The sequence below is a fragment of the Canis lupus genome, chromosome 5 (genome assembly GCF_048164855.1).
Source record: "Canis lupus baileyi chromosome 5, mCanLup2.hap1, whole genome shotgun sequence".
Classification (NCBI taxonomy): Eukaryota; Metazoa; Chordata; class Mammalia; order Carnivora; family Canidae; genus Canis; species Canis lupus.
Genome location: NC_132842.1, coordinates 43,006,566 through 43,033,121, shown reverse-complemented (window position 1 = coordinate 43,033,121; position 26,556 = coordinate 43,006,566). Strand labels below are relative to the sequence as shown.

At 37.9% G+C, this 26,556-nt stretch overlaps 1 protein-coding gene across 1 annotated transcript in view; it reads right to left on the bottom strand.

Annotated features, from left to right (window-relative positions):
• SPINK5 (serine peptidase inhibitor Kazal type 5) overlaps positions 1 to 26,556 on the bottom strand; it is an 80,922-nt gene that overhangs the window by 3,379 nt on the left and 50,987 nt on the right. The window contains exons 19-32 of the mRNA XM_072826416.1: positions 25,480 to 25,607; positions 24,768 to 24,834; positions 23,087 to 23,214; positions 21,236 to 21,344; positions 19,508 to 19,635; positions 16,492 to 16,564; positions 15,476 to 15,603; positions 15,235 to 15,313; positions 11,145 to 11,272; positions 10,266 to 10,338; positions 9,017 to 9,144; positions 7,677 to 7,773; positions 3,033 to 3,163; positions 115 to 202 (exon numbers count right to left, since the gene is read on the bottom strand). Coding sequence (XP_072682517.1) covers positions 115 to 202; positions 3,033 to 3,163; positions 7,677 to 7,773; positions 9,017 to 9,144; positions 10,266 to 10,338; positions 11,145 to 11,272; positions 15,235 to 15,313; positions 15,476 to 15,603; positions 16,492 to 16,564; positions 19,508 to 19,635; positions 21,236 to 21,344; positions 23,087 to 23,214; positions 24,768 to 24,834; positions 25,480 to 25,607 — 1,485 coding nt within the window. The remainder of the gene's footprint in view (positions 1 to 114; positions 203 to 3,032; positions 3,164 to 7,676; positions 7,774 to 9,016; positions 9,145 to 10,265; positions 10,339 to 11,144; positions 11,273 to 15,234; positions 15,314 to 15,475; positions 15,604 to 16,491; positions 16,565 to 19,507; positions 19,636 to 21,235; positions 21,345 to 23,086; positions 23,215 to 24,767; positions 24,835 to 25,479; positions 25,608 to 26,556) is intronic.

Below are 26,556 nucleotides of genomic sequence, written 5' to 3'. Positions count from 1 at the left end.
GTTACCTGACCCAGTATCACTTCCCTAGCCAGAGAAATGTCCATCATTTGGTGGCAGACACAGAAACAGAACCAACTCACTCTGGCAGTATCATCATAAATGCAGTGTACTTACAGATGCTGGAACAGGGAGCGATGTTGTTTCTGGAATGTTCTCTTCACACTTCCCTTCACTGCGTATGTGTGTATTAGTTTGACGTATTCTGAAACAGAACAGAGGAAATTAAAAAGATGGGAAAATTCACAGTTACAGTGAGAAAAAACAAACAAACAAGGATCAACGTGGGTGAAATCTGGGCATTAAATCAGAACTGAAATGAAAGGTAAGACCCAGGATCTGAATTCAACTACTTTCCAGTAGGGATCACCCAGGTTTTGTCTCTCTCTTCATATTCAGTTCCAGATTCTTTCCTCAGTGCTGGATTCATTCCATCACATTTTATTCACCTCTATACTCATGAAATCGTTCAATGTTAGAAAAAACTTGGGGACCATCTATTCCAAAAGCCATCATTTTACAAATAGAAAAACTGGATCCCTTTGAGAAGCTTCACTGTACTGATATCGATAATGTGGGATTACAAAATACAATACATATGTATAATAAAATATATAAAATATATATAGAATATGGATTATATAAAATACAATAAAACATCATCATATGGTATGAATTTTATAGCTGGAAAAAGTCTTAAAAGGTATGCATTTTTTAAAGATTTTATTTATTCATGAGAGACACAGAGAGAAAAAGGGACCTAGGCAGAGAGAGAAGCAGGCTCCTTGAGGGGAGCTCAATGTGAGACTCAATCCCAGGACCCTGGGATCACACCCTGAGCTGAAGGTAGATGCTCAACCACTGAGCCACCAAGGCATCCCAAAAAGTATGCATTTTAATGCTTCTCTCTTAAGAAATATTGCATATCAAACATCTGCTTGTTTGCTTCTGGTATTGGGAAACTCACTGTCTATCAAGGTAGTTTGACTTGTCTTTGGACACTGCTCGAGTTGAAATGACTTCCCTCAAAGACCACAGAAATCAATACTATTTCCCCTTGCCAGGGATAGTCTGGATTTCCCCACCATAAAATATACTACCAGTTCCTTTAGCTAAAAAATCCGTCCTGAGGCATGATTTATTAATATTTTTGCCATTGAAGTTTCTGACTCTAAAGTTCCCTTGACTAGAGTATCACTTGATATGGGTTTCCACAGTTAATGGAATGCTTAAAGAACACTGGATGGATAATTTAGGCCCTGACACTTACAATAAAGGGAAGTTGGAGAATTTCTGGGCTGAAGATAAGGCATATATAGTAACAAATTCCTGAATGGTTCCATACATATACTAAATGGAGATTTCTTAATTTTTAAAACTCTTAAGATCCATGGATGGATTTAAAGAGGTTTGTGTGCCCATAAATATTATGCGCACAAATTGTTAATGTTGCTTCATTTTCTTTTCTTTTTCTTTCTTTTTTCTTTTCTTTTCTTTTCTTCTTTTCTTTTCTTTTCTTTTCTTTTCTTTTTTTCTTTTCTTTCTTTTCTTTTCTTTTCTTTTCTTTTCTTTTTTTTTCTTTTCTGGAAAGAGTAGCTTTCTCCATACCATCAAAGAAATTTTAAGCCCTCAAATGTTTAAACAACTACTGTCTTGGATATAAGAGTAGTGCAGTGGAGAGAAAAGAGAACTGTAGTTAGATCCCATCTGATCTACTTTCTAGCTCTGTGACTTTAAACAAATTACTTGGACTCTCTGAGGCTCAGATTAGTTCTCTGTACAATGAAAATAATACCATGTCAAGAGAATTCAGTGAGAGGGAACGTGCAAGTGTCTTAACTACAGATGTCAGAACACACAGGGCACTCATATTTAGATGTTATTCTAAGTATATGAACTGTAGAGTGTTCCATCCTCATATTCTGGGCTTTGCTTATGGTGTCCTCAGAAGCCAAGAACGGCATGGACTATAATGTAAATCTGGGTGGGGTGGAGTGGGGTGGAGGTAGAATGGAAAAGTCAAGATTTGTCACCACGCTTTCACTTGAAGCTGGTCAAACATAAGGCATGTCAATGGAGGTGAGGGTAAGACAGTATGTAAACAGAAAAGTACCAACCAAAGCTAAAACCTATAATGATAGTATTAAAACAAATCCCTTATATTTAATCTCCAATAAAAATGGCAATTCTTCTCAAAAACCCAGTGAAGTCAGCTGGCCCAGAGAATGGTCTGTACTTGTCCAATGGAAAAAATGAATCTGAGAATGATGAAATAATATGCCCACAGATGCACAGACAATAATAAATCTGAGCACCCACTCCAAGTCCACCATTTGTTCCAGGATGCTTTATCTTGAATGATACTACTTCTGCTTCAAGAAGAAGACTTGGAGAGGATGGGAAATTTGTGACTATCAGGTAGTCATAAGGCCCACTAGAAATTATAGGCTGGGCTGACTCAACATAGCAATGATTCTCAACTTTTTTTCTCTTTCTTTCTTTCTTTCTTTCTTTCTTTCTTTCTTTCTTTCTTTCTTTTCTTTCTTCTTCTTTCTTTCTTCATGAGACACACAGAGAGAGAGAGAGAGAGGCAGAGACACAGGCAGAGGGAGAAGCAGGCTCCATGCAGGGAGCCCGACACAGGACTCGATCCCAGGTCTCCAGGATCACACCCTGGGCTGAAGGCGGTGCTAAACTGCTGAGCCACCCAGGCTGCCCCTTTTTTCTTTTTACATCATGAATGGACAATGTTCACATTCACGTGAGTGTATATGGGCTAATAGACACTTTCTCTAATTGTTTTAACCTCACCATTTTCTTTTCCACTCAGTAAAGTATATAAGCAATTTAATCAAAAGGATAATCTCTCTATTTTATATTTGAATAAGATCATCCACAAAATTTGAATTTTTAGCTGCTAGGATTAGTAAATTGGTGCAACACACCTCAAATCGATATGAGTGTAGATCTGTGGGGCATCGCCATAGTCAAGAACTCTACACTTGAAGATATAATAGTGCAACTTATATACTTACAGGTTTTCATGACAGAGCATGCAGGGATTGTTGTATGTCTGGCCATCATCACCACAGACAGGCTGTAAATTTTTTGGGCAAAGATAACCCATCTTTGGCAATACTCGGTAGTGTTTGCACATCTCAGAATCCTGAAGAAGTAAAACATAAATCAGATTTATTCAATGGCACTCAAGAGAGATGGGCTTGGAAAAAATCTTTTGATTTCCTCAATCACATCTGAAACATTAGTAAGAGAACTGTAGCACAGATCATAGAAACTCACTATTTAAAAATCAACAACACACATAAATAATTCATGACTCAAAGTGATCATAATGGAATGTAGAAAGGTTTTAAATTGAATGGTAATGAAAATATAAACTATCAAATCACAGCAGCTAATGCAGTGATTTGAGGGAAAGTTATAACTAAATACATAATTGGCAAAGAAGAAAGTTTTCAGATCAATGATCTAAACTTCCATGTCAAGAAGCTAGTAAATAATAAACAAATTAAGCTCAAAGAAAACAGAAGACAATAATAATACAGAATAGAAATTTTTGAAATAGAAAACAGAACAAAGCCAAACACTGGTTGTTTAAAAAGATTAATAAACTTATAAGCCATTTGCAAAACTGATTGAAAGGCAAGAAATATACATTACCAATATGAAAAATAAAAAGAGGGTTTCACTATATGGAGACCATTAAAATGATAATGTGGAAATGTTATAGCTATATGCCAATAAACTTGGTAACTTAGATGAAATTTAAAAATTCCTTGAGGGGCACCTGGGTGGCTCAGTGGTTGAGCATCTGCCTTTGGTTCAGGTTGTGATCCCGGGGTCCTGGGGTCAAGTCCCACATCAGGTTCCCCACAGGGAGCCTGCTTCTCCCTCTTCCTATGTCTCTACCTCTCTGCATCTCTCATGAATAAATAAGAATCTTTAAAAAACATTTTTTTACATTCCTTGAAAATCACTTTTTTGAAACAGAAGAAATAGAAAATTTAATAGTACCATATCTGTAGGCATTCATTCCAGAGGCATAAAGAAGTACCTGTTTGCTAGTTTATTTGTTTTGATAAATAATTCAAACATCCAGGGGTGCCTGGGTGGCTCAGTTCATTGAGTGGCTGACTATTGCTTTCTGCTCAGGTCAGGATCTCAGGGTCATGAGATGGATCCCCACTTTAGGCTCCACGCTCAGTGTGGAGTCTGCTTGTCCCTATTCTTCCCCTTCTACCCCGTCCCCATTATTTCTCTTATGAGAGAGAGAGAGGGGGAGAGAGACAGAGAGAGAGAGAGAGAGAGAGAGAGAGAGATTGAGCACATGCACTTATGCACATGCATGCAATTGGGGACAGGAGCAGAGGGGGAGAGCGAGGGACTTTGACAGGTGGATAGATCCAGGGTCTGCTCTGAAGGTGGAGTCAACCATAAATGGTTCAGAGTTGGTATATTACATAAGAAAATACTAAAGATCCCCCTCTCTCTAAAATAAAATAGATAACATCTTAAAAAAATAATTCAAACATCCAATGGAGTGCTTTAGATTATGGTGAGTTCCATACTGATAGATATTCAGGGAGAATTTAGACAAACACCTTTTATGCATCGCTGGCAAAGGTAGGACTAAACCAGATATATCCTTAATATTATTTCAGGTATATGCTGCTACAAGGTTCAAAACTACATTACAAAGAAGCAACAACAACAGGCTACTTCTCCTTTTTTCTTACACGGTACAACAACTCTGAAACAATTATGGTTGATTCCACCTTCAGAGCAGACTCAGGATCCAACCACCTCTCATTACTTCTACCATTACTACCATGTATAAACTGGCATCATCTCTCCATTGATTATTGCTATGACTAACTCACTGTCCAGATTTTGCTCTTGCCTCCCTGTAGTGTATTTTCAACATACCAGGCAGAGTTATTCTTTTTAAAAATAAATCAGATCACATCACTCCTCTTCTTAAAATCTTCATTCAGAATAAAAAGTCAGTATCTTTAATAAAGTCTACAAAATCCTGTATAATATGGCCTTCTGTTACTCTAATGACTTCCTCTTCTATGGCTCTCTCTGAGGTCACTCTAGTTAAACTACACTGGATTCCTTGATGTCCTTTGACTCCTTCCTTGGGGCTCTGCTATTCTTTTCTTGGAATCCTGTCCTCTTACTTAACACATATGGCATCAATCCCTTTAGACCTTGGTATAAATGTTGCCTCAGAGTGCTTTTCTACATAGACTACTTAAAATTGTAGCCCCCTCACCCTGATCCTAGTATTTATTATATCATTATTTTATTTCATTTTCACCTTGGAGTTATATCTTATTTGTTCACACATTATCTAGTATCAATATTCTTCAAATACAAACTCCATGAATGTAGAGAGTTCTGTTTGCTTTGCTTCTGTTCTCATACACATGAATAATGCTTGGAAAACAGTAGGTGTTCAATAAACATTCATAGCATGAATGAATGGATGACAAAATGAATAATGAATATGGTTCTCTTCTTCAAGAGAAAGCTCAGCTCAAAAGCAGATGGTACATTAGGAAGAACCTTGAGGCCTCTGGTCTGCTGGCAGTATCTTATTTCTTGACCTAGGTGCTAATAACACAAGTGTGGGCACTTTGTGATATTGCATTTAGCCTCATGATATTGCATTTACACTCATGATAAGCATACTTCTTCTATATGACTATTATACTTCAGTAGAATGTTTTTTTAAAGATGAACAGATTTTATTATTTCTAATAGTCAAGATATGGAAACGACCTAAATGCCCATCACTGGATAAGTGGATAAAGAATATATGTCACCTTCCCCCCTCACCCATACACACACACAGACACTCCACTGAAATATTATTCAACGAGAATAATTATTCTTTCACTGAATATTATTCAATGAGAAAGATGGAAACCCTGTCATTTATAACAATTTAGATGAATCTTTAGGACATTATGCTAAATGAGGTAAGTCAGAGAAAGACAAATACTGTATGATACCTCTTACATGTGGAATCTAAAAATGCAAAGTATAGAATGGTGGTTACCAGGGAATGGGATTTGGGGAAATGGGAGATGTTGGTCAAAGGGTACAAACTTTCACTTACTAGATGAATAAGTTCTGGGGTGTAATACATGGTGATTATAACTAATGATACTGTATTATATCCTTAAAAGTGGTAAGTCTTAATATCAAATGTTCTCACCACATACACAAAAATGATAATTATGTAAGGTGATGGCACTGTTCACTAACACTACAGTGGTATCATTTTGCAACATAAAAGTGTACTAAATTGGGGCACCTGGGTGGTTCAATAGGTTAAGCATCTACATTCAACTCAGGTCATGATTCCAGAGTCCTAGGATCAAGCCCTACATTGGGCTCCCTGCTCACCAGGGAGTCTGCTTCTCCCTTTCCCATTGCCTCTCTCCACCAACTTGTGTGAACTCTCTCTCGCTCTCAAATAAATAAATAAAATCTTTTTTTAAAAAAGTGTACTAAATCAACACACTGTACATTTTAAATTTATACAATGTTATATTTCAATTATGTCTCAATAAAGCTAGAGGAAAAAAAGAACAGATTTTGTGAATATTTTCTCTTCATGTTTATGGGACTCCTAGGGTAGCATCTAATTTTCTAGAAATATGTAATTAATATGTAGTTCACTAGTGCAACTCATCTACTATCCTGCTTAAATTGGGCAAATAATAAGATAAAATTTATGTTTGACACTTTTCTTTCTCTTTTTTCTGGGTCATCAGACTAGCTGCTAAAGTTTTACTTTTAGAGGCCAATTTGATATTGTACTTTATGAATATTCCTCATGCTCTCCTATTCCCTTTCTTTCTTCTATTCCTGACCTTGGCAAAGCTCTAAAAAAGCAAACCTGTTAGGCTAATTTACACTAAGGTGTATGTTACTGATGGCCATGAGCTTGCATTTTGAATAAATGAGCTTTAACCACTGTGAATTGCTGATTGGTGGAATTTCACCAGTGTGAACATGCCCCACACACCCCTCTAGGCTATGGGGAAGAGGGTTGGTTTGGGGAGAGGGAGAGAGAGGGGGCTGAGTGAAGAGTTTTTTTGGCCTGATGAAATTCACAATCGAGGCTCCTAACTATTAATATGACCATATGTGCAAAAAATCACATTCATGACACACCTATATTTTAAATTTTCAATAATGTACTATATTGGCTTGGAACAGGGCTAATAACCTAAAAGAGCACAGAATAATGCACTGATGAGTAATCCCAGAACTCTCACTGAGCATGAAATACATAAAAAGGGTTTGGAGCTATACTGTATTACTCTTTCCTTTTTTTTTCTTTATAAAAAGATTTTATTTATTTATGAAACACACACAGAGAGAGAGAGAGAGAGAGGCAGAGACATAGGCAGAGGGAGAAGCAGACTCCATGCAGGAAGCCTGATGTGGGACTCGATCCCTGGACTCCAGGATCATGCCCTGAGCCAAAGGCAGACGCTCAACCACTGAGCCACCCAAGAGTCCCTGTATTATACTTTCCAAAGACTTTCTATGGAAATGAAGCTCATGGAAGGCGAGTGGCAATAGACTCCAAACATAAATGCATTAATAACTGGCTTTTCAGGAGTAGTCATTCTTACCAGAGAAGAACTGGAGGAAGTTGGGCTGTTTTCCTCCATAAATCTAACGTGGGACGGCTTTTCTCTATATCTTGCCCTTTCCAAAGCTTCTTTTTGACTACAGAAGAAGATAAAAAGTAATTTAAAGTTATAGCCACAAAGACTATCACCTACAACTTCCAGTGGGAAGCTAAGCAATCCTAAATAAAGTATGATAGAAACCAGAACATCAACCAGAGGACAATGATGTAAAGAAAAGTACACAATGGGGAACTGCTTTAGGGCACTCATCACTTAATAGATCTATGACTTTGAACAGGTTGCTTAAATTCCTTGAGCTTAGCTTTTCTGGAACATAAAATGAAGGTAGTATTGGTAATTGCTGTTTCTAGGAACATACTACAAAGAGCTAAAAAAATACTGATGATTTTGATTGTGTTTACAGTGTTTTCATAACCACCATCATCAGTATCTATCATGTCCATTGGTCCCCAAATATGGTTATTTATCAAAGTAACTTAGAAACCCCTTCTAAACAACAAATTCCTTAGCCTCGAATTTTATGCCAAATACATTTTTGATGTAAGAATTTGTATCTCTGGGCGCGATCCTGGAGATCCGGGATCGAATCCCACGTCGGGCTCCCGGTGCATGGAGCCTGCTTCTCCCTCTGCCTGTGTCTCTGCCTCTCTCTCTCTCTCTGTGGTGTGACTATCATAAATAAATAAAAATTAAAAAAAAATTAAAAAAAAAAAAGGGATCCCTGGGTGGCGCAGCGGTTCGGTGCCTGCCTTTGGCCCAGGGCGCGATCCTGGAGATCCGGGATCGAATCCCACGTCGGGCTCCCGGTGCATGGAGCCTGCTTCTCCCTCTGCCTGTGTCTCTGCCTCTCTCTCTCTCTCTGTGGTGTGACTATCATAAATAAATAAAAATTAAAAAAAAATTAAAAAAAAAAAGAATTTGTATCTCTGAAAAAGACTTCCCTGTTGAGTCTGATCTAGTTATGAAACAAAGATTTGGAAGAATTTCTTGTAGCTATGATCCTGAGAGTTAAAAAAAAAATTTTTTCCGGTGACACAGCTAGTAAATATCTGGGTTAGAATTCATATCTGGATTTCCTGTCTCCTATATCAGGTGTTCTCAACTTAAGGGCCTTGAATCTAAAGGTTTATTTTAAGGATACCATGGATTCATGAGCATACACGTTAATCCGCAGCTCCTAAAGATGCAGTTCCCATGGGTCCTGTTCCCATGCTTTAATGAAAACAACCTTTACACCGAAAAATAAAAATTGAAAAATTAAAAAAATAACAATGCAATTCCCCCACTAGCTGGAGGGGTAACAGAGTCCTCTTACTCACATGACAGCTCTGCACATGTGGCACTTGTTTTTGTATACTTCTCCATCAGCACCACTCACAGGGTCATTCTCTCGAGTGCATATGAGCTGGCCATTCCTCACGTACTGCCGAAAGTTACTGCACTTGTCCTAGAAAATGAGAAAGGGAAAGTGAACAGGATTCTTCCCCTCTCTAAAAAAAAAAAAAAGAAACCCATAGTTTTAGAAAGTCCTTTCTTAGCTCTGAGTTCAGCATCATTGCACTTATCTTGGCAGTGGAGGCCAAGGAATGCCCAGATTTTAAACTTTCCATTCCCCACTTCATTCCAAACCTCTCTGCCTGGGTCCTGGAAATGCAGAGGGGAACACTCGATGGAGCTTGTGTCCTTCCTCCTTTCCTTCCTTGCTTCCTTTCCCTCATTTTCCACATGAGCTGTACTCTTGACCAAAGGGCAGTATTATAGGAATCTAATGCTACAAATATGATTATCACTGCAAAGTACTGAATGAAGATGTCTTCTTTGCAGCCTTGAAAAGTAAATAGAAAAGGCAAATCACGCATGCACATTATCAACTGGTTGATGCTAAGAAAACTATCTGGAGGAAATAGAAAAGACATCAAGGAGAGAAGCTAAAGGGAAGGATTTGAAATTAGCTTATATTACCTGAATTGTAAAAATCAGTGTCAACAAGCTACCTGAAGCCTCATTACACATTTCGTGTCAGAGGAAAACACGCAATTGGGTGGTAAGGAATTTTGCACACTATTTTTCTTTTTTTTTTTTAAAGAAGATTTTATTTATTCATGAGAGACACAGACACACACACACACACAGACACACACACACACACAGAGACAGAGAGAGAGACAGAGACAGAGACGCAGGCAGAGGGAGAAGCAGGCTCCACACAGGGAGCCCGACGTAGGACTCGATCCCGGGTCTCCAGGATCAGGCCCTGGGCTGAAAGTGGCGCTAAACCGCTGAGCCACCCGGGCTGTCCTACACACTATTTTTCAATCTGTATTTCTCCCAAAGAGAGAATAGAGCAACAATTGACACACAGTGTGGGCAAATCCTCTACAAAACTGAGAAAAATATTAAACCTTAAAGCCAGATAAAAATGTTGTTATAACCAAAATGAAATACTAGCAAAGTCTATTTTCTTTGAAGCAAAACATTGGTATTTTTATTATCCAAAAACTGGAGGAGAATGTCAGATTCTGAGGATGAAAGGGAAGGCAGTTATCTTCGCATCTTTTAAGAAATGACCTTTGCATCGTCTGAGGGCTTGGCACTTGATTTTTCTTCGTCATTCTTTTTTCTTTCGCTCGCTTCTCGCTGGCTAAAGAATTAAAAAGGATAGGATTTTTTTTAATAGGGTTCTTACTGAATTTTTTTTTTACTGAGCTTTTTAAATGAAGTATTTCTTCAATTCTAAACCTTAGCAAATCTAACACTGTTTTCTCATATCTCAAAAAAATATATCTGAAATATTTTTTTTAAACTAGTGATTCTTAATTCTTGAAATTTTCATAGTGCATTTATGGCAATGCTATCAACTTTCATAAATTCAGTTACCACACTGTCATCCAGAATCTTATGCTCCTAGAAGGCCATTGCATTTTTTTCCTTAATAAAATATTTGTATGGTTCTCATACAGAGTTGCTTCATCTCTCCTTTCTTTTTCATATTAAATTAAAACTGAACTCTCCAATATTTTCTTTATGTAGTTATATTGCTTTAAAGTTTATAAATGTTAAAAAATATAATCTTCTTAAATCCTTGAGAAAAGTCTATTATGTAGAAATTGTTTCCTATACATACAAGAGGAAGTGAGGTACTGCAAAGCGAACTGGCATGTCTCCCATTAGTCACCTGATGTACTTCCTCTTTGAAAGCCAGGGACTTTGACACTATACAATAGCTATCTCCCTGTCTCAGATATTCCAGGTATGATTATGCTTCCTATCATAATAATAAAAATTTCTTGTGAGATTGTTTTGGAAGCTCACTATCCTCTTCTAAAGTGAAGGCCTCGTATGTTTTTAATGTGCAATGACCAGGGCCTAAAGTTTCAAATTAAAAAGATCTGTCTCTTCACAAATAAGCACAAAATATCAAACTGATTGATAAGCCTCTTCACGTACAAGATGCTCTGACACATAGCACACTTGTTGACGTGCATCTTGCCATCTGGACCTCGAACAGGGTTATTTTCTCTGGTGCAGATAAGCTTCCCCTCTCTCACCATACTCCGGAATTCGTGGCACTGATCCTGCCAAGAGGAACAGAAAAAAGATGTTGCCATGATAGTTTGATCTCTAAAACTTAGAACATAATTTGTAAGATGTAAACTCATAATATTTGAGGAGGGAAATAAAATCTAGAGAAAACAAAATTTTAGAGATGGAGTGTATGTCAAGGCATTTTATTCAATATCTGCTTAGGAAGTTAGAATCTTCTCAAAAGCATCCCCCTCAAATAATTACCCTGTCCCAGTGGAATTTCACTACTGCCTCAGGCAGCCTGTACTGTGGAAATACAATTCTTAGCAGGGTTAGCCCCAAACCTGTCTCCCTGAAGCTGTATTCATTACTCCACGCATAAAAAGCCCTAGAATGAACCAACAGGTGCTCTTTTGGCAAGACATGTATCTATGTTCCTCAAGAACAAAATAATTTTTTAAAAAATCAAGTCTCCATTATTATATGCCATGCATTTTGTTGCATGCTTTAACGAACTTCCTTTGCTTGTCACAAAAAACCTAGAAGATAAATACTCATTATCCTCATTTTGTAGACAAGAAAATAAGGCTCAGAGAGATTAAGTAAGTCAATGTTGGAACTGTGATCAGAAATCTGCTAACAAACTTTCTTATTTTCTGAGCTTTCACCTGGCAGAGAATAAAACTACTAAACACTTGTAAGAAGATAAAGCTGCCTTTTATAGTCATTGAAAAATAAGAACTTTAAAAAGAGGACAATGGAACTGAATCCACAGGATCTGGTCTCTGATGAAATTTTTAGACATCAATAGAGATTTGTCATAAACTACCTGCAAGCTCAAAGAGCCAAAGGAGAGAGATATGGGAAGATTATCTTGAAAAAATACTGCTCGTAACCTAGATGGCAGTTTCCTTCCTTCCTTTCTTTCTTCCTTCCTTTCTTTTTCTTTCTTTCTTTCTTTCTTTCTTTCTTTCTTTCTTTCTTTCTTTCTTTCTTTCTTTCTTTCTTTCTTTCTTTCTTCCTTTCTTTTTCTTTCTTTTTCTTTCTTTCTTTCTTTCTTTCTTTCTTTCTTTCTTTCTTTCTTTCTTCCTTCCTTCCTTCCTTCCTTCCTTCCTTCCTTCCTTCCTTCCTTTCTTTCTTTCTTTCTTTGATTTTATCTATTTATTTTGGACAGAGAGAAAGAGAGAGAGAGGGAGCATGGGGTGGGGGAGGAGCAGAGGGAGAGGGACAAGAAGACTCCAAGTTGAGCACAGAGCCCGACATGGAGCTCAACTCCATCACCATGAGATCATGACCTGAGCTGAAATCAAGAGTCAGACGCTCAACCAACTGAACCTTCCAGGTGCCCCTTTCCTTTCTTTAAATCATGATACCCATGAACAACTCCATACCTACTTTTACCTGCAGCATTAAAAAATGTTCTCTGGAATTGAAAACTTGATCAAAATATTAAATGTCTACAGCCATCCTTTTGGAAGTTGTTAGTATCAGTTCCTTTTCCAGCTACACAAAATACTATGTATATATGTGTATGTGTGTGTGTGTGTGTGTTTATGATAGCACCCATCTGCCCATACTGCATTCTTTGCTCTATAAGTGCAATCTCCAGCTCTTATTACCTGTGTGTAGTTAATTTCTCTGAGTTTTTCTCAACTGAAAAACTGCAACAATATCACCTGCTGCATAGATTTAGGGAGGGCTTATTTATCTTTTTACTGAAGTGTAACTGACATACAATATTATATAAGTTTTAGGTATATAGCATAGTGATTTGACATTTGCACATTTTGCAAAATGGTCACCCCAATAAATTTAGTTACTGTTACCATACAACGTTAATACAATGTTACTGACTATATTCTGCATTTGTATATCTCCATGACATTTATTCTAGAACTGAAAGTTTGTACTGGGAAGGTGTTCTATATGGATAAATGTTTTTATGACTTGTCCTGCATAGTCAACTATTTGGACTTGTGTGTACATAGGCAAGCTAAGGAATGAATATTGTTTGTGAGCCTCATGCTGTGTGAATAATCTTGGGAGCCTCATTGTTTAGAATATATTATCTGGTCTCCACGTCAGAACTGGACCTTCTGTTCTAGATGCCAGGAGTTATAAATCTTGTCTCATACCCCTTCCTGTTCCAGACTGGGCTGGCCCCTCTGGCATGGAATCCAGGAGGGGAGGCAGATAGACATAGCCGAGGCTCCTTGAAAATACAGAAACATGGTAACATAGAAATGCAGCTCACTGAAAACTGCAGGTAGGTACACAAATGTTTAATTTCAAACCCTACAATATGCCCTGTACATATGGCCCTTATGGGGATGGTCTCCCCAGGCCTCTCAGTTGGGACTCCAGCCTGGCTGTTATCCACAGGGCTTCCCCAGCTAATGAAGTTGGATGTTGTAAGTACCCGATTTGATGTAACTTTGCCTTATTTTCATTTATTGCCTACTATTACCTTCATCTATGTATATAATCCTTTCCTCTTTTGTTCCTGTTAGGTTTCTATAATAATAATAATTAATAATAATAATAATAAAAAAGTTTTCTTTCCTTTTTGAAACTGAAACATGACTATTGTAAATCTTTTGTTCAAAACAGAGGTTAAAATATGATGATGTATGTGCTTTGTAAAAAGTTTTACTATGCATATGTAGGTAAGACCATAGCTCTCTTTTTGCCACACAAACACACAAAATGTCTGGATATTTTTCATATATGAATAGAGTATTTTTTGTTCAAAATTTCTCAAATAGATATTAAAAAAGAAAAATATTGACCAAGATTATAAGTAGAATAGACAGCCTGTAGAGATCATTTGAAGTGGTATAACAGAATCCTTTCTCAAGGCCATTCATTTACCAAAAAGCATAACAGATATTCCCAACATATTTTTTAAAAAGGAAAATTACTATTAATGGTTCATTTTGTAAGGCAATATAGACCTACTGAAAAATTCCCTCATTAATGGGAAAATTTCCTGGGGAAACTTTATGATTTCTCTTTTCTTTCTTTCTCTCACTTTTTTAAAAGTGGAATAGCTTATTTATTTGTTTATGTTATTTTAAAAATAATTTCAGAGGTAGAATTTGTGATTCATCAGTTGCATACAACACAGAGTGCTCATTACATCAAGTGCCCTCCTTAATGCCAATCACCCAATTACCCCTTCCCTCTATCTACCTCTCCTCCAGCAACCTTCAGTTTGTTTCCTAGAGTTCAGTGTCTCATGGTTTGCCTCTTTCTCAATTTTCATCTTATTTTATGTTTTCTTCCCTTCCCCTATGATTTTCTCTTCTCTAACTGGAGTCCCCAGATGGATTAGAAGAGATTGTGCTGTGCCATATTCTATATGTTAGTGTTGTAAAGCATTAAACATTATTTTTAAAGCCCATATTGAATACAAGATGATACTGGAATACCTAGTCAGGAATTTATCATCTGGAGCTCCAAGTTTTTGATATTTGTTATTTTGTTTGTAATTTTGGTATCTATTTGCTTAATTATTTGTTATAAAACTTAAGAGAAGAGGGGTGCCCAGGTAGCTCAGCCACTTAAGTGTCCAACTCTTGGTTTTGGTTTGGGTCAAGATCTCATGGATTGGGAGACTGAGCCCCACACCAAGTTCCATGCTCAGTGAGGAGCCTGCTTGAAGATTCCATCCTTATGCCCCTCCCACCACCCATATGCACGTGCTCTCTTTTGCTCAAATAAGTAAATAAATAAATAAATCTTTTTTAAAAAATAAAGAAGAAATCCACTTAATAATTGCAATAAGTTGATGACTGTCATTGGTCCTGTAAACAGGTGGTAAGTGCATCAGAGTTGCTTTCCGGACATTGAATAGAACGCTATTTCTTTGCAAGACCTGGCCATGCTTTGTTGTTCATCATCAAACACACAATGTGTAGGACACAGCAGACATTCCATAAATAGTTGCTGAATGAATTAACCTTACAACCAAGCATCCAGCTTTAAGTATTAGTTGTCTAACACACACTACCTGGTTTTCATTACTCTTTTCTCCTGTGTTTCTCAAGTTGTCCTCCTCTTTCTTTTTTCTTTCAGCTGCTTCCCTTTCCCTTGAAGAAAAAAATGCAAAAATACCATTTCAGCCAAAGTGAACAAACACCTCATTAATAATTAGATCTGTTTTTAAAAAGAAGTCATTTTCTCAAACTGATGAGAAATTATTATTATACTTCAATATTCGCAATTAAAGTCCCATTTTTGAAAATACTCACAGTTTGTCCTTACACATAGCACACTTATTGCCATGTGTCTTGCCATCTGGACCCCGGACAGGGTCACTTTCTCGGGTGCAGATAAGTTTTCCATTTTTCATTTGGCTTCTAAACTCATCACACGTGTCCTAAAAAGAAGAAAAGATTACAATGTAAATGACTGATTTCACACAGTATTAGGGCTTGAAAATTTGAAGATTTTGATTCAAGAGTCAGGCAGCCACTTAACCTTGCTGGGAGGCAGTATAATGATCTACAAACACGTCAACATTCTAATTCCTGGAACCTGTAAGTATGTAGCCTTACATGGTAAGGAAATATTAAGGTTGAAGATAGAATTAAGATTGCTAATTAGACCTTAAAATGGAAGGATTATCCTGAATTATCTGGGTAGCTAGTGTAATCACAAAGTTTCTCATGAGTGAAAGAGGAAGGCAGAAAAGTCAGTATCAGAGTGATGCAGCCTGAAAACAATTCAACTGGCCACTGAGGATTTTAAAGGTGGCCACAAGGCAAAGAATGCAGGCAGCCTCTAGAAGTTAGAAAAGGCAATGAAACAGATCGTCCTTAGAGCCTTCACAAAGAAACACAGCCTTACTGATGCCTTGGTTTTAATACAATGAGACCCATTTAGGGCTTCCGAACTCCAGAAATGCATGATAATAAATTTGTGTTGGTTTAGCCACTGTTGATAGGAATTTGTTACAGCAGCTGAGCCTCATTCTCCCCATCTACAATATAAAGTTAAAAAATGTATTTGACCAGGTGGTTGTGACAATAAAACAGACTACTATTTATAAAAGTGCTTTGCAATATATTAGACTGAAAGATTTCCATTTGGCATTAAATTTCTACATTGAACAAGTTACTAGCAATATTGACATTTATGATGGCTTCTAACCTTCTTAGGGCAAAGATCTTGGTTGGCAACAGTGACACTCTCTTTCCATATTTTTGATTGCCAAGTATTGACTTACAGAAAGACCATTCTTGTCAAAATCTAGTTAATGACTTACCTTTTCTGATGCTGATTCAGTCTCATTTGATCTGTAGCCAGAATGCTTATTTTTTTCCTCTGCTTCTCTTTCCCTGAAAGAGAAAAGAGTCAATAGTTATCCTGCTAGCCCAAACTCAGGTTTGGAAGTAGCCTTAGAGTTTGGGTACCCTAAACCATCTCCTTCCCAGAGAATCTCTGTGCATCCATAAGGCAGACAGCCGCTCTGTTATTAGTAAGGAGGCTTCCTCATCACAGGGTACATAAGGTAGATATTATAAGAAAGTCAGCTCAAGTAATTCCAAAGTTCCCTTTATTTGTGTCCAGATTTATCTCTGTCTAACTTCTGCCCTCCAGTCTTACTTCACAATTCCAGGACAACACAGAACAAGTTTGCTGAATCCATTACATCTTCTCAATATTAAACCCATCAGATATTTAGAGGCAAGTTTCAGGTCTTAAGCCCAGTGTTCATCCATTCATTATAAGTTGTGGCTTTTCATTCTTCACCAACTCACCATTCTAGTGACTTGATGAGTAAGGCAATACATTAGAATATTATTTCTTACAGCATGGAGCCCAAGAGAGAGAAAAGACAAGTAATCTAGAAAGTACCTTAGGATCATGTTGTTGTTGTTGTTTTTAATCTCTTACTTTTCTGGTAAAATATTTATGTCTGTGGCACCCTAAGTTTTTGTGGCTTTAAGAAACACCTGTGAGATTCTTTAAAATTCAGATCCACTGACCATCCCAACAGGTTTACTGTCAATTTCTAGACTGGGACTCTGTAGACTGATTTTTAACAAGCTACATCATTCTGATGCAGTTGGCCCAGGATCCAAATACTGCAAAATTCTAATACACTTATTCCTCTTTCAAAGTTTCACTTGGTTTTGTACACAAAACAAACATGTGTATGAATGTACATAACATGAATACATATGTTTTTTTAGAGAGTTCCCTTTTGTGTAGTAAAATGGTAGTAAAATATATCCTGAAAATTCAAACATATATAAAATCATGACATTTTAAATAAGTACCGTTAGAAAAAAAGGGCACTGGAATGCTTCAGTTTAATGGAATGCTAGTAATAATCATGGCTCTGATCAAAAGCCTCCAGTAACTTCTAATCACAGATAGAATAAAATCCAATGTCCTTCTCTTGGCCTAAAATAACCTTATTTGATCTCCCCAAATTCATTTTCTGCAATTTTCCATGCAATAATTTTAAGACATGATGACCTCCTCTCTGTGTCTTGAGCTTGGTAATTTTATATCTTCAGAAGCTTGCATTGATTCTTGCTCTGTCTGAAACTTTCTTCCTCCAGATGTCTAGATGTTTCACTTCACTCACTTTTTACAGGTGTCCCTCACATGTTAGGCCTTCCCTGAACACCATAAACAAAGCAAAAACTTCAATCTCTCTCTGTTGACTTACTTTTCTTTATTTTTATTACTATCTGGCCTTGTGCTATGTAGTTATTTGCTTATTTATTCATTATCTGTCTTTTCTATATTACGGTTCCACAGCAGGAAGTTTGTCTTGTTCATGTGAAGAATGCTTGTCCGTGAGTAGTGCCAATTACATAGCAGACAGTTAAAAATCATTTATTATCAGATGAATGATTTCCAAAGATTGCTAGGTATATTCCAGTTGTGTTGTGTTTTGTTAAATACTCCAGCTATGTGTCTTATAGATGAAACTGATTGTATCAGCAAAAATGTTATCTTCACAATTTCTGCATTTCAGGATCATCATTTGTTCCTGAATAAAATTATCTACTCTTAATATGTGATGCAAAAAGAAACAAATTCATAAGTGAAAAGCTATCTCAATTATATTAATCATATTTGCAAAGTGGAAGTTTGCAAAAGAACAACACAGTATAGCATAAGAGATCACAACAGTTATTATTTATTACTATCCATGCTGATATGTACTACTTACTGAACACTAATGATGGTATTAATGTGACAGTTCACATTTATTGCATGCTTACTTTGTGCAAGGCACTGTATTAAGAGTTTTACATGGTAATTCTTATTTAGCTTTCAGAAGAAACATTATTTGGCTACGATATTATTGTTGCCTCTACCCCCATTATAAATAGGAAACTAAGAAAGTGAAATAACCTATTCCAGATGAAGCTAAATTCATCTGATGCTAAAACCCTAGCACTGCTCTATTCTATTCCCCTGCTTCTATTAAAGAATTTTCAAAATGTGAATAAACTTTAGGCTGGTTTTCAGAGGAACCGGATTCTAGTTTCAGCTCTGAAGTTCACTCCCCTATGAGACCTTAACTTAAAATTTTTTTCAGTTTTTCTTATCTGTAAAATCCATCATTTCATTTAATTAAATTTTCTCACATGGCCTATGCTATCACAAGATTGTAATTTCTTTTTAAGGAAAAAGGTGTTTGTGTGGAGAAGCATTACATATTATTAAATAGATATCAATTAAATGCCATAATAGCATTGTGATGTATGCATAAAATTTTAGAACTATGAGTACCCATCAAGGTCACCTGGAAAACTACCTTAATATACAGCAGTGGTTATGTTGTAACACTTGCCTCAGTAACATAAATCAAGCTTGGCTGAGTTGGATTAAAAAGCACTTCAATTCAGTACCATTCACCATGGGAAAATAGAAGAAACATACCCTAGATTATACAATAAATGTGCAGCACCCATATAAGAAACAACCTTCTTGAACTATGCTGCCCAGCTATCCCAAATGACCTTCACAAATTCTGCATAGGATTTAGGTATTATATGTGCTAAAGCACAATTTTCTACCATGATGTACTTATAGGTCACAGAATTATGACAGAAAATGGAGTAGGAATCAGACATTGAGTAGCTGCCATTGCTAGGCCTTGTTGTTCCTCAGAGGATGTAAGGGAAAGAGACATATTTGGGAATTAACAGAAAGAGCAATTTTCCTGGAGGAAGCTGTAAGTAAATGAGAAATAGCCAGTCATTCAGTGGAAGTGGTGACTATCCTTTAGACTGCCAGTTGAAAGAAGTACTTACAGTATCTCTTTACACATGGTACACTTATTGTTGTAAGACTTGCCATCAGCATCACGCACAGGATCACGCTCCCGAGTACAGCTGAGTTTTCCATTTTGCAATTTGTCCCGAAACTCTGCACACTGGTCCTGAAAAAGGAGAGGAGGGTAGGTCTCCAGATTACCTGGGCTATTGCATTACTGTTAACTTTGTTCAACAATTTGAGTAAGGAAAGTTCTTATTTACCTCCTCTTATATATAACTTCTAGCACTGCTTTCTACAGAGAGGGGACTGGAATCACCCATATTCTAAGACGTCAGTTGTCATGGATAATAATGTTGCTTTTAAGGCTTTACACAGGGAAATTATAAAGCGGACTGGGACTTAATCGTATAGATGAAGGGTCAGCAAACTAGAGCCTACAGGACTAATTTGTCCTGTTGTCTGTTTTTATATATGGGACTTTATAAATAAAACGTGAAATGCCCTCACTCATTCAGGTATATCTACGGCTGTTTTCTGACAACAGTGGCAGAACTGAATGGAAGCAACACAGACTATACAACTCAGAATGCCTAAAATGTTTGCTATTTGGTCTTTACAGGAAAAAAAAATCTGACCTCTGGGGTAGGTAGAAGGGAGAAAGGAATGCTGGAGGAAAGTATAAAGTTATGCAAACGCCAAAGAAGACAGGCTCCAGCGAACTCTGAAGATTGACAAAGGGCCTTACCAGCTCTACCCCTTGAGAGTGAGGATGTCGCCTCCTTAGGAGACAGAGAAAAACAGAACAGCCCGAATTTATCAAAGACATATGTTGAGCCTGTGTCAGATCTGGAAGCAAACAGTCTTGATATCCCAAGGTCATAAGAGGAGAGATCAAGCAGCTGTAATCTTACGCAGTGGTGTCCCCGTGCCCAAGGAATTGCTGTCATTCTGATCCTTAAAAGCGTCTCAGAAAATGTGCTAAAAATTTGCCGAAACTATTTTATTCTCTCCTTATAAGAGTACTGTTGAATAAGGGGAGCTAGAGTTCAGTGAGATGAAGTAATTTAGTCCATGCTGCACAAGTCCTACAGGCAGGGGCAGGGCCGTACCACAAACCATCTGCCTCGGAAAACCATGCTGTTTTATGCTGTCTTGGATCAACAGAAAATACGCCTCTGAAAAGTGGCTCCACTGAGGGAAAGAGAGAATAAGAGAAAATGAAGAGCATGTGATGCTGATGTGGCACATCTCCATGTTTTTTTTTTTTTTAAAGTTTTTTTTTTTTTTTTTTTTTTTTTATGATAGTCACAGAGAGAGAGAGAGAAGCAGAGACATAGGCAGAGGGAGAAGCAGGCTCCATGCACCGGGAGCCCGATGTGGGATTCGATCTTGGGTCTCCAGGATCACGCCCTGAGCCAAAGGCAGGCGCCAAACCGCTGCGCCACCCAGGGATCCCCATCTCCATGTTTATGCCACTTTCTCTCCTGTGATCAATTATTGGCATGAGAGCCACATTATGTAAAAAGCAGTCTGGTACTGGGATGAGGTCATTATGTTAATTCTTTTCGGGTTTAAAGATGTCAAAATGATGCCCAGAGGGATGAAAAATTGCTGAGTTATCACCCTCCAGGTTGGGGGGAAACTCCCCTGTTCTTCCAAGGACATTTTCAAACCAGCAAGATGTACGTTCCACTTTACCATAGGCTCCTCATGGCACCAACGTCCACGGCCACCTGGATTGGGGACATTAAAGGTCCTCTCACCTGAGCTTTTCCTTCTCCACCACTGCCGCCACCACCGTGGGAACTGTGCCCAGCAGCATTTCTCTGATCTTCCTCTTCTTTTCTCTTTCTTTCTTCATCTTCTTTCTGGCTGGAAATTAGAAAGGGGGAGGTAGGAATAATAGATTACAGAGAGTGGAGAGCATTTCTGTGAATTCCTCATCCTCTGACCAAATTAGATGTGTATAGAATTCACCAGCATTTACTGAACATCTACCATGTTGCAGGCCCTCCCCTGAAAACAGAAAGACGAATTATGTGGCGACTTTCTGCCTGGAAGAGCTCTCACCGATGTTGAGGAAAACCATGTATATAAACATAAGCAAGACCACAGGAGTGATTTACTAGCACTTCATAAATGCTCACTGTGACTCTCCAGCTGGATTCTTCTCAAACACCTCAGAGTCAAGAGATCCAGCAATAATTACCTTCTCCACCAAATGTGCCCTGGCTCCTGGAATCTCTACCTTTCATGGAGAATGAAACATCAGAGCTGTCTCTGCTCCCTACCTCTCAGCTCCCACAGCTGTTGCCGCCACAACACTGATTTCACATCTCACCTTCTCTCCTATTAATATCTGTCACTCTGGTTACTGCTTCCAGACTCCTGCAACCCCCCACCCCCACCCCTCCACCTGTAGCATTTGGAATCTTAGTCCCTTCCTTCCCTTTTTTCTCTTTTTTACTGCTCACATATGAATCTTCCCAAAGGAACCATATTTATGCCACTTACTCTCCCACCTGAAAAACTTTAGCATCTTCCCACAATATATAGAATCGACTTCAAAATCCTCAATCTGGCATCCAAACTCAGCTAAGTTGTACCTAAACTAAATGACTTGGTCTTTACTGTTCATACTGTTTTCTTAATTTTAGAGCTTTACCTATGCTTTTTCTTTCTTCTCTCATCTGTTCCTGGACTATTCACATCTTATCCAAATCATAAAGTACAATTCTACTACCCTATAAAATTTCCTATTAACTCTCCCTTCTCTAAAGTACCACAACACATTGTATACATCATTTATCATTTAGAAATTTCTCCTTCATATTTTTAAAAGATGTATTTATTTATTTTAGAGAAAGAATGGGAGGAAGAGTAGAGGGGAGGGAGAGAAGCAGACTCCTCAGAGTACAGAGCCCGATGTGGGGCTTGATCCCAGGATCCTAAGATCATGACCTGAGCCTAAACCAAGAGTTGGATGCTGAACTGACTGAGTCATCTGGGTGCCATTCCTCCTTCATATTTTATTAACTTGTACCCATGTCTAATCCTTAGTCAACTCTATGGTTTCTGAGAAGACTATTTATGTCATGCATTTGTGTACAATCATTATTCAGATTGTACATTGTAGATGTTCAGTAAATGGATATTGAATGACAGAAATATTATGTGTACTTCTGAGATTTGCATGAAAAACTATTTTTCATTTTGTGAAAAATGTGCTATTTTCAAAAATGTAGGTAGAAAAGTTAGACCGATAGTAAAATATGTTTATTATCTTCCCAGAAGTAATTAAAAGATAATCTAGAGAAGGGATCCATCAGATAGCAAAGGACTTAAAATTTTATCAAGAAGATATTGTGATCTATTAATAGATAGCCTCTACTTCAGAATTTATTGAGCATGTAATACCCTAGTCATAAATTGTCTATTTCTAGAATTGTGAATCTTGGCTTTTATAAGGAAAGATTTGACTGAAAATACTCTACAGGTAATCATTTCCTCCTTTCATATGTAAAGAAAAGACAAACACAATAGGTATTATCTTCCTGGCTCTCTGCATCCCTAACTCTGCCAACCCACAGCAGGAACTTCATTTGTGCACTCACAAGACAGCTTTACACATGGCACACTTGTTGCCATGGGTCTTGCCATCTGGGCCACGCACGGGATCATTTTCTCGTGTGCAGAAAAGATTTCCATTTTGTACAAGACTCCGAAATTCACTGCATGTGTCCTAAAGGAGGAAAAAAAGGCAAAAGCATTAGTATTTTCTTATAAATACTTTATTGGGTTCCTTCCAAGTGCTTTCTAGAAAGAACAGAAAATGACCTATGGATATTTTTCTTCCTGGTAATTGTCTCATCTCATTCAATTCCTACTAAACATGCATGGCTTAAAAAGAAGTTTCTCGTTTTTTTCCCTTGAGATCTAGCCCCTAAATCCAAACTAAATCTGCACTCACATGTAAGTAAGAATCCCTTAATAAACTGGGTTCTTTGAGAACTTGGCCACTCATCTTTGATGGGGGGTAGCAAATGACCACAAACCTGAAAAAAACTACTTAGAATAAGTCTTTTCAAAACCAAGAAAATACTATCCCAGATAACTCACGTGCGCAATGTATTATTTTCCCAAAATTCTGGTACCAGAAATAATTAAAGATAGAGGAAGGAACACAACTGATGTGACCAAATGTGGCCATCCAAAACTACATAGTGGGTTAGGAATAATGCTTGATTTGGCATCTGGTAGTCTATATTTGAATGTTTTTGTTTCCATTTTTCAACTCTGAGAACTTTGAAATAGGAAAATGTGGATTCTGATGTCAATAATCCCACTGCCTTTGTTTTTGTTTCTTTTTTAAAATTTTATTTATTTATTCATGAGAGACATAGAGAGAGAGAGAGAGGCAGAGACACAGGCAGAGGGAGAAGCAGGCTCCATGCAGGTTGCCCGACGTGGGACTTGATCCAGGGACTCCAGGATCATGCCTGGGGCCAAAGGAGAAGCAGGCTCCATGCAGGTTGCCCGATGTGGGACTTGATCCAGGGACTCCAGGATCATGCCTGGGGCCAAAGGCGGTGCCAAACCACTGAGCCACCCGGGCTGCCTTCCCACTGCCTTTGTAAGCAAGTTCTTCCGCTCTCAGGATTTTAAATCTTCATTTAAAAATATGAGAATGAAAAAAAAAAAAAAAGAAAAAAGAAAAAAAAAATGAGAATGAAGTAAATCAAATGTGTGCAAGCTATGGCCTGAAAGCAAAATCTGGCCCATCACCTAGTTTTGCAAATGAAGTCTTATTGGAACACAGTCATGCCCATTTATCTGCATATTATCTACGGCTGCTTTATAGCTACAACAGCAGAGTTGTGACAGAGACTGAATGGCCACAACCTAGAATGTCTACTATCTGGTCCTTTAAGAAAATTTTATCAATTCCTAGACTAGATGAACCTTGAATTCTCTTACATAGGCTTTCAGTAATTCTATGTTGCTGTGGTTGTTTTATTTTTTTATTTTTATTTTTTTATATACTATTTTTAAAAAAGATTTTATTCATTTATTCATGAGACACACAGAGAGAGAGGCAGAGACACAGGCAGAGGGAGAAGCAGGCTCCATGCAGGGAGCCCACGCGGGACCCGATCGCAGGTCTCCAGGATCAGGCCCTGGGCTGAAAGCGGCGCTAAACCACTGAGCCACCCGGGCTGCCCTGTTGTGGTTGTTTTATAGAGAAACTGCAAAACCTCATCATTCAGTGTGGTATTAATCTTCCAGGATAACTACCTTTTCAGCTTCTCTCTTAGCTCTTGTTCTGGATTCAGCTTCTTCTTTTTCTTTTGCTTCTTGCTGGCTGTAAGAGGCAGGAAGGAGGAGAATCACTCCTAGCACCCAATACATATTATCCATATTATCCTAAAGGGGAAATCTCTCTAGATAGAAATATCCCATTACTTCCATACCTCTACCAACTGAACTTGGGAATAGGAAGGTAAATGCACACCTCTCCATATTGTTTTTTGTTTTTAATGTTGCTTAAAGAATAAGACACATGTGTCATGGCAAACCAGTAAACAAATTTTTAGCACTACTTTTTTTCTGGAAAATAAAGATATTGTCCTTCTCCCCAGAAAGCAGTGAGGGTGCTTGAAAATATTGACTAGATGTTAGCAAAGGTTCAATGTGTTAGCTCCTAACGATCACATCTTTGGATTATTCGTGGTAGTATATACACAGAGAACAGGTATCCCAGGTCTTGTAAGCCATTAACTCAGAGGAATTTGCCCTGAGCATATGGAGCAATTCATGTATGTTTTAGAAAATGGAGAATACCTCAAAGACATGCACCAAGTATATGGCTTTATAATCATAATTCCTTGTACTCCATGCAGAGATAGCTTCCATATCTACTTCCTGGAGAAAACCTTCAGTCTGACCTCCCTTGCCTGTGCCAGGCCCATCTCCTCCCACATGCAGCAGCAGATGCTGTTCTACTCACAAGAAGGCCTCACACATAGAGCACGTGTTGCCATGCATTTTCCCATCTGGGCCTTCAATGGGGTCATTCTCTCTGGTGCAGGGCAGGCGTCCGTTTCTCACATAGTTACGGTATTCACTGCACAGCTCCTGCCAAATGGGCATGGATTTAAGAATTGGGTAATGAAATACTGGAGACCACCTCCACTTACCCCTCTGAAAACTATACTAGAATGCCCCCCAAACATAGTGCATACATCAAAATGGTGATGTAGAAGGTCAACCGTAAGTCAAGATTCTTTTCAGAGGCCTAGCTCACACATTTCTGGAATGTAAAATTACTGCTACCGATCTCTAGAAAACCTGCAAGCCAACTCAAATATGATTCTGGGCTAGATACTGTGAGATATATAAAGATGAATTATCTACTGTTCCTTCTAGGGAAAAAAAAGCGGGATTGGCAGAATAATAGCTTCTACTCCCCAAATTGTCCAAGTCCTAATACTCAGGCCCTGTGAATATATTATCTTACAGGGCAAAAGAGCCTTCACAGATGTAATTAGTTAAGAACTTTGAGATGGGGAGATCCTCCTGGATTATCCTAGTGTCTCCAGTGTAACTGCAGGGGTCAGTTCTTACGATTGGAAGAGTCAGACAGGAGAGAATGAGAGGGAGTTACAACTACAGAAGAACAGTCAGAGATGTGATATTGTTGGCTTTAAAGATGATGGAAGTGGTCCAAGAGCTAAGAAGCATACGTGGCTTCAGAAGGGAGAAAAAGCAAAGAGACAAAGTCTCCCCTAGAGATTCCAGAAAGGAACTCAGCCCACCAACCCTTAGATTTTGTTCAGTCAGATCCAGGTCAGACTTCTAATGTAAAGGGCCAAAGATAATAAGTTTGTGTTACTTTAGACCAGCATGTTTGTGGCAATCTGTTAGAGTAATCATAAAAACCAAATATAGAGTATTTAGAGTCTTTGGAGCAAATGTATAGAAGCATCGATGAGTTAGAATAAAACAAATTATATAATTGAGAAATAAAGGAAAATGGCTGGCATAATAGATGGTAGAACTATTAAGTATATTGTATAAATGGGGG